The 17,874-nt window shown below is 42.7% G+C and overlaps 1 protein-coding gene across 3 annotated transcripts in view; it reads left to right on the forward strand.

The window, feature by feature from the left end:
• Positions 1-17,874, forward strand: part of ttc28 (tetratricopeptide repeat domain 28) — a 141,551-nt gene that overhangs the window by 49,170 nt on the left and 74,507 nt on the right. Inside the window, exon 1 of one of the 3 annotated variants that reach the window (XM_034224155.1) lies at positions 5,316-5,608. The exons of the other annotated variants lie outside the window; for them this stretch is intronic. Coding sequence (XP_034080046.1) covers positions 5,582-5,608 — 27 coding nt within the window. The 5' untranslated portion in view covers positions 5,316-5,581. Of the gene's footprint in view, positions 1-5,315; positions 5,609-17,874 lie in introns of those variants that run through there. 3 annotated transcript variants of the gene reach the window in all.

The following is a 17,874-nucleotide window of genomic DNA, read 5'->3' on the forward strand; positions in this document are numbered from 1 at the left end:
GCGTGGGTGAAGGATCGCCCCCCCCGCCTGAGACAATCTGTCCCTGCGTAGAGGGGGCTGCCATGGCTGCCCGCACAACAGCTGATATATCTCCGCCAGCCCGTACGTTGCGGGCTAGGGCGGAGCCATCAGGATAAGTGTGTGGCGTTGCTCCTTCACTCTGGCCAGAGTTGGGGGTATCAGAGCCAGGGGTGGGAACGCGTACAGAAGACCCGGAGGTCAATCGTGTGTCAATCATTGAGCATTTTCTCTTTATGCGAACAGATTTAACGCGGCTCTGCCGTAACGCACTTAGAGCCAGCTGAGATGTCACGTCTCTTCCCCTCTGAGTCTCTATTTGTTGTGTTATGGGGCCCTCCAGTGTCTGAGCACTGTGGTGCCCCATTTCGACAATCCCCACTGACACAGCGCATGCGTGTGGCGGTGGTGCCCTTATGGCTCCAGCCGGCACTGCGCATGCGCGTGACGGTGGTGCCTTTACAGCTCCAGCCGGCACTGCGCATGCGCATAACGGTGGTGCCTTCACGACCCCAGGGCACTGGCATGGGGGGCCTTTACAGCCCAGCGGCACTGCGACATGCGGCGTGACGGTGGTGCCTTCACAGACCCGTCAATTGTCCGCCCTTTGAGAGAGGGCCGTAGCTGCCTCTCAGAAGGGGAACAGTTGACGGACTGTTTATTGTTTTTATTGTTTTTCTTTTCATTTTTTCGAGCTGCGCCCTTGGCTCGAAGCCTGGATGCGTCAGCGGAAAATGATTTATGACAGAAAAATCAATAAGTGTGTGACATGTGTTTATGCGGACTTGAGGATGGTGTTGAGGCATCTCTCGAGGCGGCGGGAACACATTTAGAGCTGGGGAACCGTAGACTTCCAGCTCTGTCACAGAGGGGAGAAGGAGGGGCTGTCACGCCGCTCGCTTCTTCTTCCTCGACTGCTGGCCGAAATTCTGGGTTGGCTGCGCCGTGGGCTGCAGCTGGAACCGGAAGATTTTTTTAGGCCAGCTCGCCCTCGTCCCCTGCCTGGGCTGGGGACTCGGGGCGGACTGCGACCTCTGCGTTTTCGGTATTTTGAACCGAACAGGGTTCGGGGCAGCTTGGACGAAGGGCTGCCGCTGCGAAGGCAGCGGCTGGGCCCTTCAAGGGAGGCAGAGGTGGAGGGCCTCGTCCTCCTTCTTTTTCGACTCGCATCTCCTCTGCATGGAGGCAAGAGCGGAGCGGAAAATCCCCTCGGGAACGATGGGCATGTCAAGCACATCCTCCTTTTCCCGGTCTGGGAGGTTGGTGAGGTTGAGCCATCTAGCTCTTTCCTGCACCACCATGATCCCCATTGTTTTGCCCGTGGCCTGGACGGCGCAGCGTTGGACACGGAGACAAATGTCTGTGACCGCGGCCAACTCGTCCAGAACGGCCGGTCCAGGATTACTCGACATATCCTCACAGAGCTCCGCTTGGTATGCGGTTAGCAGTGAGGAAACGTTCAGAGCCCTGGCGGACAACGCTGCGGCTCTGTAGGACCGTTCAGTCATGGTCGACTGGAAACGGTCCACCTTCGCTGGCAGCGTGGGGTTCCTGCTTGGTGACGGGCCCATCCTCGGTAGGAGGTGGGCTGCCACCAGCAGTTCCATCGGCGGTATGTGGAGCAGGCCGAGCCTCTCCATACCGTCGCAGTCTAGGGAGGAGGCACCCTGGATTGGGGCCTTGTTGGTAAAGGGTCGGTCCCTCCACGAGACCAACACCTCATCCAACATCTCCGGGAAGACCGGGAGGAGTTGCCTCCTTGTCCTCGTTGCTTGGGGAGAATGTTTCCCCTCGTAACGGGACCTGGCGGTCTCCTTGGCCATTTCGGGCCACGGGATGTCTAGCCTGGACGCAGTGCGCTGACACGCGGCCTGCAGGTCCATGCTCAGACAGGGCGAAGCTGGTGTGCTATCGCCCGGGAGAGTAGCCATTGCTCCCGGCTTTGCCGTTTGAGCCGATGACATGAAGATATCTTCTTCTTGCTCATCTGAATCAGACAGGAGGGACTCAGAGCTGTCCTCTTCGTCCTCCATGTAGTCTAATTCCAGGACATCCTCCGCGGGCGAGACCATGGTGAGGTCTCGCCGGGAGCTCCCGCCTGGTGAGGCGTGGGGCTCCGTTCCCGCGTCTCTTGCCGCCACCGGGTCCCGGCCTGACACGGCGTGGGATCCCGGTTCCGCAGCTGCCGCTGTTAGTGAGCCCCAGACCGACACAGTGAGGGGCTCAGTCTCTGCGGCGGACGCCCCCGTGTCTTGATTGCCAAACGGCGAATCAGTGGACATGAGGGAGTCCTGTTCCAACAAGCTAGCTTGGTGTGCTAGCCGTCGGTGGAGGCTCTTTCGGGTGAAACGGGCGCAATGCCCGCACGAGCCGGGGTTGTCGATAGCCTCCTGGGCGTGTTCCAGCCCGAGGCAGGACGAGCAGACCTGGTGTGAGTCTGTGCCTGCTATCTTCAACCCGCAGCCGCATGACCGAGCCTCCGAGTCCCTGACTCCTCTGGTGTGAGGGGGGAGAGGCGTCCATCTGTTCGCCTCGTGGCGTGGAGAGGACCCGCTCGTAACAGGTACGTCGTTGAGAGAAAAAGTGTTACCAGCCCGTCCTTAATCCGGAGAAAAAGGGACGTTGTGGGTCCTTTGTTCTCAAAGAATATTGACTGGTGTGTCAATATACTTCTAATCCTTTTCTCCTACGTGAGAGAGAAAAAGAAAAGCGTCCTCGCTACCGTGGTGTCGGTAGTAAGGGGAAGCTAGCTAGCAACGGGTGCGTAGCTAGCTTTCCGGGGAAAGAAACGGCGAGGTCGATTTTAATACTAACTGGCGTTAGTATTACCGTCTTCTTGCGAAGCAGAAGGAGTAGCCGGCGAGCGCCCCGTCGACCGAAATGGTTATATTTGGGTTCAGTCTGTGGACCGTTAAGCTTGTCCGGCTACTATAGAGATGTGCTCTGAAGCGAGAAGAGGTGTTTGAATGACGCATGCGTCGTGGCGCAAGCTACTTATAGGGGGTGAATTCCCTGACGTTGACGTCAAGATCACCAGCCAATCAGGATTGGCGTAATGAGATTGATGCTTCTGTTTGCTCCGCGATGAGGCTTATCCCATAGTGAGACATCGAACGGAGTGTTATGAATGAGAACTGAAAACGTGACGTGGATCATAAATATATCTTACATTTCTTTTCACACAATACGTCTCCTTGCAGTATCAACACTAATTCGGCTGACTTTTATATTTGATCCAATTGGTCATGACCCATCCTTCATGACCATAGGTGAGGGTAGGAACGAAAATGGCCCGGTAGACAGAGAGCTTTGCCTTCTGGCTCAGCTCCCTTTTCGTCACAACGGTGCGGTAAAGCGACTGCAGTACCGCTCCGATTCTCCGGCCCATCTCACGCTCCATTGTTCCCTCACTCGAGAACAAGAGAAGAACAAGCGGAGAGGAAAGTGAGTGGAGAAAATAATTAGCGATACAGGGAGAGAAGACGGAAAGGAGAGTGAACAGGCGTGTTAGCGGCAGACAGGGAGAGACAAATAATTACACATGGCGCTCTCCAAGAAGAGGAAAGTGGACAGTGAGAACAGAGCTTTTAACCCTGAGTGGACTCATTCATGTTCATCCTGCCCACTGGGGAGCGCAGAACCAGTGTGTCATTTGTTCAGAGACCGTGGCGCTCATTAAAAGTGCCAAAACGCCATTATGAGACAAAACACAAAGTGTTTGACCAAACATTCCATCTCAAGTCAGAACTGAGGTCACAAAAAATAAGCAGTCTCAGAGCCCAATATGATCAGTCCACCAGGATCAAAATTAAAACTAAATATCGTTCCAGCGCAGGCTAACCGAGGTTAACCAATGAGCACCTGCATGTGTGTATGAGAATGGCCTTGACACAATTTCAGCCCAGATTTACAAACTCCTGGCAGGACAAGCTCCAGCTCAATTCTCGCACTCAATTAAAAAAAAAGCGAGTGAGGGGCTGTAATATAAGAGGGAAAAACTTTAAAACTGTTCAATTGTTATGATGTGTAAAGACTGATATTTTTCTATAATCGTCTGAAACAGTTAAGTCATGATGTAAAACGGTTAACAAAGAAAAATGGAAACTCATGCTACAGCTATACACTTTATTTTATTTATCTAAAATTAAGCACTTTTGAGATGAGAGAAACATTACACATATCCACAGTATTTTACTGTATATTTGTATAGTTCAATGTTAATTGACAATAAATATTGTTGTTTTTGAATTGTACTTTCTTTATTTGATTGGCAGTCAGTTGTTGATTACATGACGTTGATATAGCTACAGGTCACTTCAATATATATCACACTAATTCATGAAGCAACTTAGACATTTTGATGTTCCGGACCTTTGCATGTGGAGATTTTCTCTAACTGAACCTCGTTGAATTTTAGTTGCATACCCCTGCAGCATAACAATGCAATGCACACATTAGTGCAGCAGTAATAATAATCCAAAACAATATAATAGTAAAACACTGACAGAACATTTTGCTGCAGAAAACGAATCATCTTTCCTAATATTAGTCTATATACTTGAGTGTAAGACTCTAACTTGTAGGAGAGTCAATTCAAAGTGTGGTATTAGTTGCCTTAAGGCATCTAAATACTAATTTCAACTCTGAATATTAGCCATATACAGTTAGTAGAAGTAGTATTCAGATAATTGACTTTAGTACAAGTAATACAGTTTAAAAACACAATATTCAAAATATTGCCCTAGTAGGTAGTACTACAACCTAAAAGAATGTGCATCAAAATATACTTCAATTTACCAAAGTAAAGGTTATCCACAATGGCTCAGACTCGTATAGAAATATTTATACAAATTGATGCATTCATGTGTTAAACATTTAAATGCTGCACTTGAAGGTGGGGATAAATTACATTATGATACACTGGGTAGTTTAACCTATTATAATATGTGAATACAACATGCCATTAGTTTTTAAAACTGATTTATATAGGCCTATTAAAGGAACTAAATATGTAAAAACAATGTAGTGGCGTAAGAAGCACAACATTTTTCTCCATAATGCAGTGGAAAAAAGTATTGTTAAAGTGTAGAAACTCAGGTGAAGTACATACCTCAAACTTGTACTCAAGTACAGTACTGTACTAAGTGACATTCCACTGGCCATACATGCAGCAGGACTAAGGGTTTATAATCAAAAAGGGGGAGTGGGAGAGAGGGGGGTGTGTGTTAGAGAGAGGGGAGCAGTGTAGGGTTTCAGCTCTCCTGTTTCTCGGTTCATTTGAGTCCTCAGAGCCGGGGAGGTCGGATGATGCTCGGCACAAACAGGGGTCTGGATGACAGGACTGTATACTGCTTTCTTTTTTACCGGAGCGGGGTTTCTACGGTCATTATCCCGGGATTATAACTACACTAACTAACTCTTGCGCGTCTCGGTTGCTCTCCCTCCGAGAAGCCGGCGGAGGCAGCTTGAACTCCGGGTGTGAGATGCCTCTGCCTCCGTATGTGCATCGCCTCCACACCGGCTGTTGTGACACATTAATGCTGCACATATCTGGTTTACAAATATGATGAAATGGCAGCCCCGGAAGAAGGTAGAGAGCTGTGGTGCTGGTTTTTATTCGACTTTTCTCCAAAGTTAAAGCGGAATGTGGCGCGTATTGACTGACTGGCACCGTTTGGGATCAACAGGGCTATTTAAACACTCTCACTGAGCGCAATCACGGACACTTTAATACGGATAATCCGTTAATAGCCCGCATTTCAGAAAGATACTGCAGAAACATGTCTGTGTAGGATTATTAAAGGATTAGAAGACGATGAGAAATTCCATAAAGTGGCGCGTTAAGCTGCACTATCCACCACCTGGGACACTGTAAGACAACTGTATTTCTATTATAGATAATTACACATGACATTAACATCGAGAAAATAGTTAGATACTTATATTAAACACCAAAAACATTGAAAAGTCTGTTTAATAATGCAAACAACCTACAAACGCTCCTGAGACACAGTAGTGATACAGTATTAGTTATCAAAGAGAGGGACCAAAATACTTAAATACAGGTCACAAAGAAGGTCTTTTTACCCTGCTGGTTCCTGATCAGCAGGTGATAATGATTTCACTTGATTACTGCCTCTTCAAGAAATGCCTGATTTTGTCCTGCACATTTGCCTGAGGAAGATGGAAATGGAATTTAGAGAGCAACAGTGTGCAGTCCTCATTAAAGGCCACATGTGATCTTTTGATTTGGTATTTGTAACTCTGCATTAGACAATTATAAGAAATGTGTTGGTTTTTAAGAATAAGTTGATTAATATGCAGAAATGGTGTGGTCAACAATATTTTAAATATGATTTATCGTTTAAATTATTTATAATATAAAAAATGCACTGCACTGTCAATTTATTAGGGTTTTAATTTATTTTCCGGTCATCTTTTGAGTAAGTCATTGATCAGTAAATTGCAAAAATAATCAATACATTAATCAGACATCATGTGTTTTCTTGTTCGTTGAAGCACTGACATATTTTGCAAAAATAACAGTCCTGAGTGAAATATCTTCAAAATATATCACATGTTTTTGCTCACAAATTAATACAGACATTCATATTCCCCAGAGGAGGAACCCTAAAGACAGGGAGGCTTTGACTTTTCCTCTAGAAACACAATCGGGTGTACATTTATGTTATTTTCCCATCTCTATTAAGCAATCACCTTATTTTTGTGTTTTAGAAAGTGTTGGTTAAATAAAGTTATTTATTATTAAATGAGTTGTATCGCTACTAGTAAGCATGCTAGCATTTAGCTTGAAGCGTTGTCTATCAACCTCACAGATCTGTTAATGCTTCTCAGTGTGTTTCTGTATCAAGTATGAGTAACCGTCATTATGTAGGAAAATATGTTGGATATTTTAAAACCTCCTCCATCTTTTGAGTGGGTAGTGTGAACTGGCTTGTGATATCATGCCACATTTGTCTCTGGCTCAAAGATCACAGGGAGCATCAGTTCCCCTGGAAAGAGGGTGAGCCCGTGATCTTGAAGTGGTGGATCCAGCTGTAATAACTGGGGGAGCTCCAGTGGGATAACGTTCCTCTCTCATCCAGCGGGAGTGTGTTAACTGATAGGGCCAGACAGTCAGCTGTTAGTGTGCTAATGGAAGTGATGAGAGGAGAGGAGGAACCATAGATCTGTCCTGTGGAGTTCACTGTAAACACCACCAGTTGTATGGGTTGTGTGTTTACAAGTGTTGTTCAAGTAATTAATTGGCAACAGTAATTAGTAGTTAGTTTTACTACATGCTGCTGATATTGCCAGGAGCCTTTGTTTTCAATGGTGTTTGTAAGTAGCAGAAATGGCACAGTAACAGTTTGGACAGATGCAAAACAGGGGAAATAACACAATTTTACATAATGCCCTATTTAAGACTACCACATAGTTAATACATGTGATAATCCGACTGGTCACATTCCTGTTCTCCTCGACTTGCTGTTCTACAGTTCCTGCCCATTTCCCTGTTTGTATGCTCAATAAGCGCGATTAGCTACACGTGTCTAATTTCCCCGTGTTGTCCTGCTCATGTCATGCTTTGAAATCTTCTGAGATGAGATGCTAGACCAGATACACAACGATTTTAAACCAAAAAAACTGTCTTCTACAAAATTAATAAATTCTCTATACGATAGTCATAAAGGTGAATATTTATGAGACCTGATAGTGTAAATTGGCAGTTTTATGACCAAAAGGTTTCCAATAACCCCTTTTTCAACACTCCTTATAAAGATTCATCCACATTAATTTGAACATTGGACATTTAAACAGTGTAGACTTTTAAGAAAAGAGGCTTGGTTTCTCTGTGAAGTCTTCATGTTGACCAGACACCTCGCTGTGTTGACATGTTCGGCCTCAGGATCCTCACAGGGGTGACGAAAGCCTCTGAAAGAGACTCCGTGGACTCTTACTGTGACTGTTTGTGTGTGTCTGCAGATATACTGTACAACAGATATCTGTCTCCCAAGGGCTGTGAAACATTGCGTAATACTCCCTTCAAACACTTGTTGCTTTTGCTGAGCGTTTTATAAAAGCACAAACACTTGGAATTGCCTATTTTTCAGCAGAAAGCAGATAGAGTGTCGGCACTGTAATGTATTAGTATGAATCAGACTGTTTTTTAACGATGTAAGATGCCATTAAATCAATACCCCTTTTCTGCTCAGCATTACAAAGTAGAGCTGATGCATGGGCACAATCACACGCACACACTCTTGTGCAGATGCTTCACACGTTGCTTGTGCAAGCTTTTTTGATTCTGGGTCATCTTATCTGTAGAATTGAAATTAAACCATGATAGATGGATGGATAGAGAAAAGGACTGAGAAAAAAGGCAGGGTGTAAAAGAGTGTGGAAGTAAGAGAAATGTACAATGTATGAGTGAGATTTTCATGCAGCTAGTCTGTGATCAGTTCAATCTAATTCCTGATTCAAGTCTGTCATCTTAGTGTTGGAAAAGGAGGAATGAGAGAAGGTGAAGGGGTAGTGAGCTGAAGGAATCCTGCTTTTAAGAGAGATAATGCAGAAATGATTACATTTGGACTGTATGTGGTGTATCTAAGTACAGTAATATGGTTTCATTTAGATTTTGAAGCATGCAGGTAGATGGCCTCGATTACATGTTCATATCCTCTGTCTGGAGGGTCATTTCTTAAGATAGTAGGTGTGTAATGTTTGCTCACATTTGGCCTCATTCGTACCTGATTTATGACTATTTATCCCTCCTTGACTCAAATGTATGAATACACAATATTATCTATGCAAGTGATCTATTTCAAAGTATGAGTATGTTAAATCACACTTTTACTAAACTATGTGCATTAGAGTTATAACGTTTTATCAATTAAGTATAGTTAAAGTAATAGGTGACGCTTGTAGTGATGTAGCCCGTTGTTTTGGTTTTATAGCCCCCACATGTTATGGTTCACTCTCACAGCTCTCTTTAACCCGGTTTACAGCAACTTTCAAAATCTATTGTAAACTACCTGTCCATCATTGAAAAAGCTTGAAGATTGACAATACCTGGTGAAAACAGTGGAGCGTTCAGCAGCTAAAGAGACAGGTAATTCACTTTGGAGTGAGTGGAGACCAAAACAGAGCAAAAAAAGAAAGCAAATATTGGACTAGAAAGTACCATGTGAGTTCCAAGTGGCCAAAAATAATAAATGATGATTTAAAGTGTCACTGTGACTCAACACTGCACTGCTAAAAAGTTCACAGACAAATTATAAAGAAATTCTTTCAAATGTTATCAACAGAGGCAGAAAATGAGTCTTGACCTCAAGTCTGAATGAATCATACTTCAAAAACATCACAACTCCATATTGCATTTCCTTAGACTCTCCGTTTGCAGTACAAACACGTAGCAATTCCTTCACTAAAAGAGAAACATGGACAGTACAGAATGTTGGCAGCAGTTACGTTTCCCTTTAAACTGATGTGTTTACACAATGTTATTAGGATATAAACAAAGTGTCTACAGGACGGGGTCTGGTTTGAAAGATGATGGTAATATTGTGGTTTAATTTTAAGTGAGCTGGATGTCTAAACTAGGAATTAATGGAATCAGTGCTGGACATACTGGTAGTGTGAGGCACATCCACCATGTGACATATGTGTACTTGTACTTAATATACTGTTTTGGTGCGTGTGTGTGTTTCCCCTTAAAGCTAGCTTCGATTTGACTTTCATGACTGCATTGTTGACAGTCAGTGTAACTCGCAGGTCGGTTTCAGGGACTCGCTTGTTTTTTTGTTTTCAGCGTATGAAATCAGAAGTTTCTCTCTGTCTCTGAGGCATTGCTATTCACCACGCAGGAGTTCACAAAATGTCATATTGTGTTCTGCTTCGTTGGATTGGCAATGCGCTGGGTGTAATGTGTTTACTTACAATGCAGTTAAGCAGCTTAAAGCTACACTCCTGCCTCTGATTTAAGACTTAGCCTCTTTGCACAAGGGCTCAGTCAGACACATTGTGTGAATGTCCAATGACTAATCACCACATTCTTCTTTAATCCGGTGGAAAGATGCACTGCAGGCTACCAAATCTCAAATCCATTTTGGAGTGCCGTGATGTACCAACATGATGAAAACTCAGAGCATGCAAACACAGATGCCTTTTGATTGCATGCGTGGTAGAGAGTGGATTCAACACACTTTCTCCCTTTATATTAACAATGACTGTCCTTTCTATTCATATGCAGATATATGCAGCGTGTTGACAACTTTCAACAGAGAAGAGAAACTAACCTTGAACTATGGGTTGCTTTTTATTAAGATTGCATTTGTGAGTATCCTTTGTTATCTTGAAAATATCAATATGAAGTGCCTACGATCGAGCATCTGTAAATATAAAAGGAGGACAAACCACGTAAAAAAGTTCAAGTTTAGAGAGTTAATGCTTTTACCACCCCCTTTCTTTAAAGACTCAACCTTGTTGTAATCAGGTATTGGTATTCAGATCAAGTCCTTAGCTTTTCTTATTCACAGCATGTCAGGGATATTTAATGTACACTCTTGTCAAAGTGGTCTTTTTAGCAGTCTTAATGGGCCTAGGAGTGAATCAGAAAAGTGATGAACAGAATTACATTTATGAAAACGTCCTTGGTACTGCGGCTTCTGCTTTCTTTCTTTGAGTTTTGAGAAGCCGAAAATGGTTATGCATAAAGGAATTCCCTCAGCGGTGACCAAAGCTAGACTCTCTCTCAGAACTGCATCTCCGGGCTGAGAGGACAGCGCTCGTCATGTGATGGAGCTGTGCGGCTCCTATATCCTCAGGGCAAGCCCCTCACCGTTTATTTCACGTCTGTTCGCAGAGATACTGTCTCTAACTGAACTCTAATCTGTCCCATGGACGAGGTTATTCCCTTCCTTTCTCTTCTCATTTCAGCTGCTCCTCCCTTCATCTTTATATCGTTCTCTGGAGAGGAGCACGCGTAAAACACTTTTTCTTTCATACAAGTACAGCATAGACAAGAGGAGGACAATATGTGGCTACTCTTTGTAACATAGCCTCCACCAGAACTACTACTTCTACGCCTCGTCCTTCTGTGCGTTGTCTTTTCTCTCCTTTTGTCATTATGTGTGTGTTGCACTCTCTGACTGAATGACATTTAGCCGTCACACATCACCACACATTCTCTAACTCCTCTACCATGCGTTATACCATCTGAACCAGAACAGATGTGCAGTAACATGCATCAGTCCGGTCTCACTTCATCTGTCCATAATGACTCACTTTATCTGTGAATGTGTTTAAAATGTATGCCTACTGGGAACTCTCTTCAACTGAGCCAAAGTGGGAATGTCTCCTTTCATTTAAGGAAAAACACTTATTCAGGGCTTTTATATTTGTCTGTGCCTTTTTTATATTTAAAGGTTTATAATATTCTGCCTTCTGCTTGATTGGGTAAACTTATGGCTGAGAAGATTACTCTTTGTTTTTGAATGTCCTTTCATGCCTTTAGGTTTTAGAAAGTCTTCTTGACAATGAACGTTATTTGTATGAAGGGATTATTTTGTACATGGAGAACAAAATGCAGTTCCATTATAGCAGTCTGACAATTAAATACAATCTTTTTGGAGTCTCCCCTTCCTCCTGTAGTGTGTTATAGGTTTGTGTGCATGTAAATGGTCTGCAAAGGCAACAATCCCAAAGTTTCTCTCCCCGAATCCTCTCCATTGGACTCCTTTGTTTACTTCTACAACACACATACCTCACTGTGTTACACTATTGGCTAGTTCTCCAACACAATTACATGATAAGCTAAAGGGCAGGACATCCTTAAGCGGCTGACCAATCACAACAGAGCTGGCCAGCTGACCAATCAGAGCAGACTGGGCTATGGTTTCAGACAGAGGGTGAAAAGAAGTGCTGCAGCACAGGCAGAGAAAAATAAAGACATTTTTTAACATGAAAATGAGCATTATAGACCCCCTTTAAATGGCAGGAAGGCAAGGCAAGGCAAGTTTATTTATATAGCACTTTTCAACACAAGGCAATTCAAAGTGCTTTACAAAAAATGAAAGAGATTAAGAAAATGGCATTTAAAATCAGTCATTAAAAAGAAAAGCTAATAAAATAAACATTAAAAGAAAAAAAAAAGAGACACGGACACATCTGAGCAACTGTTCAAAAAGAAAAGATGAAGTCAACAGTCATTAGTTTCAAAGGAATTGGAAGATAATCATCAAAATATGTGCTGATTCAAGTAGGAACTGGTTTCTTTTCAGTGTCAGCTGTACAATAATGCCTATAACAAGCTAGAGTGAAAAGCTTTTCTTCACACTTCACAAGGAAAATCGGTTAGCTTAGGCTCAACAAGGAAAATCAGCTGAACTTAATGTGGACCTACAAATCACAGTTAAACCCTATTCAATGGTTTCTGAGTTATACACATTATTATTTGACGAATGGATAAAACCCATAAAAACCCAAATAATGGCTGATGCAAACTTCTCAATGTTTTTTTTCTTTCAGTGATTATTTGGGGTTAGCCTACATTCTCTTCTTTCCATCACCAGCCACAACCCTTTGTGTAGCTTCCACAGTGAATAAACGTGCCTCTGTTACCTGTGCTGTAATGTTGGCAGAGCAAGCCTCGTGTCCCTTAACAGCATCAGGTGGGAAATGCTTAGATGCATACAACATTTGTGCAAAGCTTTGTGTGTACCTTGTGTGCTTTATGTGGAAGCAAATGGGATTGAACCAGTTGGGGGAGGAGGGAAGCGTGAGAACACCTCCTAAATGTTTTATTTAAATGAGCTATGTGGCACTGGAATGAAAGATAAGCCGTAGTCATTATTTTGTCGGTGCAACACACTAACAACCTCCTGCCCAGTTGTGTGTGTGTGTGTGTGTGTGTGTGTGTGTGTGTGTGTGTGTGTGTGTGTGTGTGTGTGTGTGTGTGTGGTGTGTGTGGTTTGTGTGTGTGTGTGTGATGTGTAGTTGTGTGTGGTGTGGTGTGTGTGGTGTGTGTGGCTGTGAGTGTTGGTCCGTGTGTCGTGTGTGTGGTGTGTGTGTGTGTGTGTGGTGTGTCGTGTGTGTAGTGTGCTGCTGTGTGTGTGTGTTTTGTATCCCCCCTACCTCCTACTTCATTATTCCTGTTTGTGCGGTGATTATGGCTTAAGGTAAATTACACACTATTTGTATCTCTTTTTTTTTTTTTTTTTGCTAGTCATTTTCCAATGTATGTCCATTTTGTCCACTATTTATTTTGATTACACGTCTTAGCTGAATTAGTTGACTCTTACGGAAACATGGTATTGGCTTTTGCAGTGTTTAAAGACTGTGTAATGGTAAAGAAAATGTGAACAGACTTGGTCATTTACAGAAAACCTCATCAGTGACTGAGTCATTTAAGTTACGTTGCTGTCTCCGCGGTTCCAGCCGTTGGTACGCGGGGAAACATACAATTTGTTCCTAGTGGAAGCAATACGATAATTTTTTATCAATAGTTTGAGTCATGTCGTTGGTATATTTAGTAGGTAGCCGTTTAATATGCAAGATAATGTACAGTATTCCGCTAATGACATTACCCTGCTGCTGCACATTATCCCTTATGTAGAGGTTGATGGTGACTGTGTTCAAACAACCAGCACCTTCTACAGGAAGTAGGCAAGACACATTTCCAATACAAAACACATACGTTTTACTAAGAGATTTAAAAACAAGATACATGTGGTAATTAGTGAGCTTAAGAGTTGCAGTCATTCCGATTGTGTTACCTTAAGACAGAGGCCAGGCAGGCATTGCTTCTCTTTCTCTTCCTAAAGTTGAAACATGTTTTACTGGTGTGGGTGTATCGTTGCCTGGGTGTCTCTGTTCCCAGGCTCCCATGTACACTAGCTCAATATCCTCCTAATATGACACTTTAAGAGAAATCTCAAATGGTTTTATGTTCTCAGCAATGTTTACCCCTTAGGTCAAATGTTCAGTGTATGTTTCCTTGGGTCAATATGTTGAAATCACCTACAGTCTATAGCCTACGGATGTTGTCCTCTTTGAAACCTGCGCCCTCAAATCTGTGGACAGACAGTTTTCTTGACTTTAAAACATTAATATTTTCACATTGACTTGATGGTCTTTTACCATGCAAACTGCATTTAAAATGTCCTTTTCCTTCCCTTGGTGTCATTATTTAGTATTCTAAATTGAAAATCAGCAGTATAGTGATAGTGATAAATATATCGGTCAGTGCAAAATAAATTAAAAATGTTAATGTGACCATATAAAAAAAGTCAAACTAAATCATGGATTTGGAGAATCGTAAAACCCTTATTTTAAACCAATACAGAGATTGAAATGGGCTGGAGTTGAGACATATGTACACACACACTGTACTCCTGATCACAGAGAAATACAGTCAAGGTATCTGTGACCTTGATAGAAAAAATAACTGGTCTGTCCCATTATGGGAATAACAGAAAGAGTGTGTGTGTGCTTGTGTGTGTGCTTTCATATGTGTATGTTTGGAAGCTGGACCTATTTTTAGATCGTACCTGCTCCAAGTCTCAGGTGTGTGTGTGTGTGTGTGTGTGTGTGTGTGTGGGTGTGTGTGTGTGTGTGTGTGTGTGTGTGGGTGTGTGGTGTGTGTGTGTGTGTGTGTGTGTGTGTGTGTGTGTGTGTGTGTGTGTGTGTGTGTGTGTGTGTGTGTGTGTGTGTGTGTGTGTGTGTGTGTGTGTGTGTGTGTGTGTGTGCTGTGTGTGTGTGTGTGTGTGTGTGTGTGTGTGTGTGTGTGTGTGTGTGTGTGTGTGTGTGTGGTGTGTGTGGTGTGTGTGTGTGTGTGGTGTGTGTGTGTGTGTGTGTGTGGTGTGCACAGATTCAACATTTGGTGTTGCCCTCCATCTACACTAGGATGGTCTTTTAACCCCCGTTATCAAAACTACAGTCGTCACCTGACACCCGTAGCAGTTTTATTTACCCCACCTTGTAAGTTAGTCTTTAGTGACTTTTGCATAGTTTTTGGTTTTATTCTGCAACCACCAAAATATTCCCCCTGGGGGTCAATTAAGGCTTACTCATGTCTTAAATGATCTTATCTTATAGTGAAAAGTCAATTCAGGACGAACACAAGTCATAATAGAAAAGGTTTTAGCAAACAGATGTAACATATTTAAATTGTGGTGGAATGATATTTCTTGTGTTTGAATCAGTTCTTCTAAAATGTAAATATTACTTTCAGTAGGACTTTGTAGTTTGTGCAAATTAGTTTCCCCCTGTTATCTGATGAGCAGTGTGACAGGAAGTGTAGAGGGGGAATGTTTGCTGTAAATAATGCAGATAAAAAGCTCTATAAAACACGACAGCTTTCCGATACGTATTATCAGACTCTCCTCTTGTAGTCCTGCAGCTGGTGCACGTGTGTATTGTGTGTGTGTATTGTGTGTGTACAGCTCGTTGTGTGTGTCGCTGCTCGCTGTATTCATTGCTTCAGCTTAGCGAGGCAGTGGGGAGGTGCAAATGTCACGCTGTCTGAAAAAGCTAAGCCAACTGACTGTGGAAGAGTCTCCGGAGAACTGTGAGAAGGAGGAGGAAGAACTGGAAGACACTTCAGAATATGAAAGTGCTGAGTGAAAGGTGGCAAACATCACAAATCTCTTCAAAATGAGTCTCTCTGCACACACTAACACACACACATACCACCGTCAGAGCATCTACGGCCTATAATCACATTCCAGAGCGTTTCTTCTGCTAAATTGAATTGTAATTGGCAGACAATGTGCGTGACATCACAATTCACTGGCTGGCTCACATAGAAGCAGCTCGTCTAAATTGAGTCTAAAGTGGGCCATGCTTACTGATGAGGCCGGAGCGTTAATGAAAGAATAAAAGGAGCAGAGAGCATCGTACATATAGGAAACATGGAGGCAGAGAGGAGAAAGGAACGTGTACTAACTCTGAAAATGAATTGCCCTTTGGGATCGGTGTCATTATTAATTATGGTGTGACAGCAGCAGCCGAATGTCGACTTCTTCAGCGTGTGCACAGCCACAGCTGAGTGATCTCCTGTGGAATAATGGAGGATGGATATTGGTAGGAAATAATGTTGTGAATCTCCCCTTCTTTTTTTCAGTGTATTTATTTCTTTGGTCCCATTTCCCAATTTGTTATTGTTGATTGCACCTGTATTTTGATGTGGTCAGATGACACATTAGGGCTTGCATCATGCACATTCATGCTTTACTATGTTAACTGTCTCCCTAGTGTCCAGGACATTTCTTAAAATTGTTTGGGGCTGAACTATTCCCAGATTTGTGTAGCTAAGACATTTTTGCCAAAACTTCCTCTAAATATCTCCTCACCTTTTTTAGAAAACAGAAACTGAGAAAATAGTTTGTTGTGGGTTTTTGGCTGTTTTCTGTTAGTTGATTTCGCTGCAAGCCAGTGTCTTTAAGTGTCGAATGGACACTGTTGCTAACATCAGCATGCTAACATGGTTGCAATGGAAATGCTAACGTGCTAATATTAAGCAGATATAATGTCTTTCATGTTCTCTGTCTTAGTGTACTGTGTGAGTATGCTAACATTTGCCTATTAGAACTCAGGTAGAGCTGAGCTTATTGTTTTTTAATAAAGGGGACTGAGCTTTTAGCCTCTACCCCCCAGTTTAGAGAAATTAAATATAGATAGAAAAAAAGAAATCTTTATATAAAGATCCAAAAGGAAAGGATGGAAACACAATTACAATTCTGTCTGCTTCTTCAGCACCACGGACAGCACCATGGATTTATTACCGAACATCAGAGTTCAGAGTTATGTTCAAGAGCCATACTAACTTGATCAAATTTCAATCAGATAAAGGTTGAGTTGGGGTGACTAACATACTCAGCTGAACAGTCCCTGCACTCTCTTTACCACTAACAGATGGAGGGAAGGAAAAGCTGGTGGCAGTGGCATGCATCTTGATCATTTTGGTCTTAGTGTGTTTTGTTCAGGTTTAGTCATTTATTGGACAAATGTAAATGTTCACCTCACGATAATAGTAGATGAAAATCTAGAGTTATTGTGACTAATTCTGAGGAGAATATGGATGAACCAAATTTCCTGAAATCTATCTAATGTTCTCTTGAGATATTTCACTCAAAACCACAAATGTCAACCTCCTCCCTCTTCGTCTTCGTCTTCTTCTTCGTCTTCTTCTCATCCTTATGCTCATCTAGTAAAAAAGTGAGAAGAAGAAAGAAAAGTCTATTAGGAAATACCTGCAAAAGAATGCTTAGAGAATTCATCGTTTTAGATCTTATATGAGGAACTGCCATTCAACAGCCCTGTAAAGATATTGTCACCTTTTAAAATGCCATTAAAGGACTCTATAACCAAGTCGACTCCAACCTCACACCCGTAAAATATCCAATCGTCTTATTGACTTTCCCAAGAAGGCTGTCATCATGCCTGTCAGGCTTTCAATTCTCACATGGCTCATATGATGTTTGGAATAATGGAAACAGATTATCTTTCCAAAGTCATGATTTTTTTCACACGGAAGTCAAATAAACACACCTTCACAACTTGCTCCATCACATTTCATCAGCTTTAGACTTAATTAAACTGTAAATACGGCTACGATCACAGCCCCATATAGGACAGATAAATGGTTAAATCCACCTTTATAATGTTGCTGCTTTTGGTTTAAAGATTAAAAAAAGATCAATCCTCAAAATCTTTAAATGTCTTTCTTACTAAACCCTAGTCACGGTTGTATAGCTGTGATTGGACAATCACTGTGGGGGAAGGGTTTAGTGAACGGTCATCTGGAATTAAAAGTGTGTATTTCTGCATTAATACCCTGGAATACAGTACATTTCT

Source organism: Gymnodraco acuticeps, unplaced genomic scaffold (genome assembly GCF_902827175.1).
Source record: "Gymnodraco acuticeps unplaced genomic scaffold, fGymAcu1.1, whole genome shotgun sequence".
Classification (NCBI taxonomy): Eukaryota; Metazoa; Chordata; class Actinopteri; order Perciformes; family Bathydraconidae; genus Gymnodraco; species Gymnodraco acuticeps.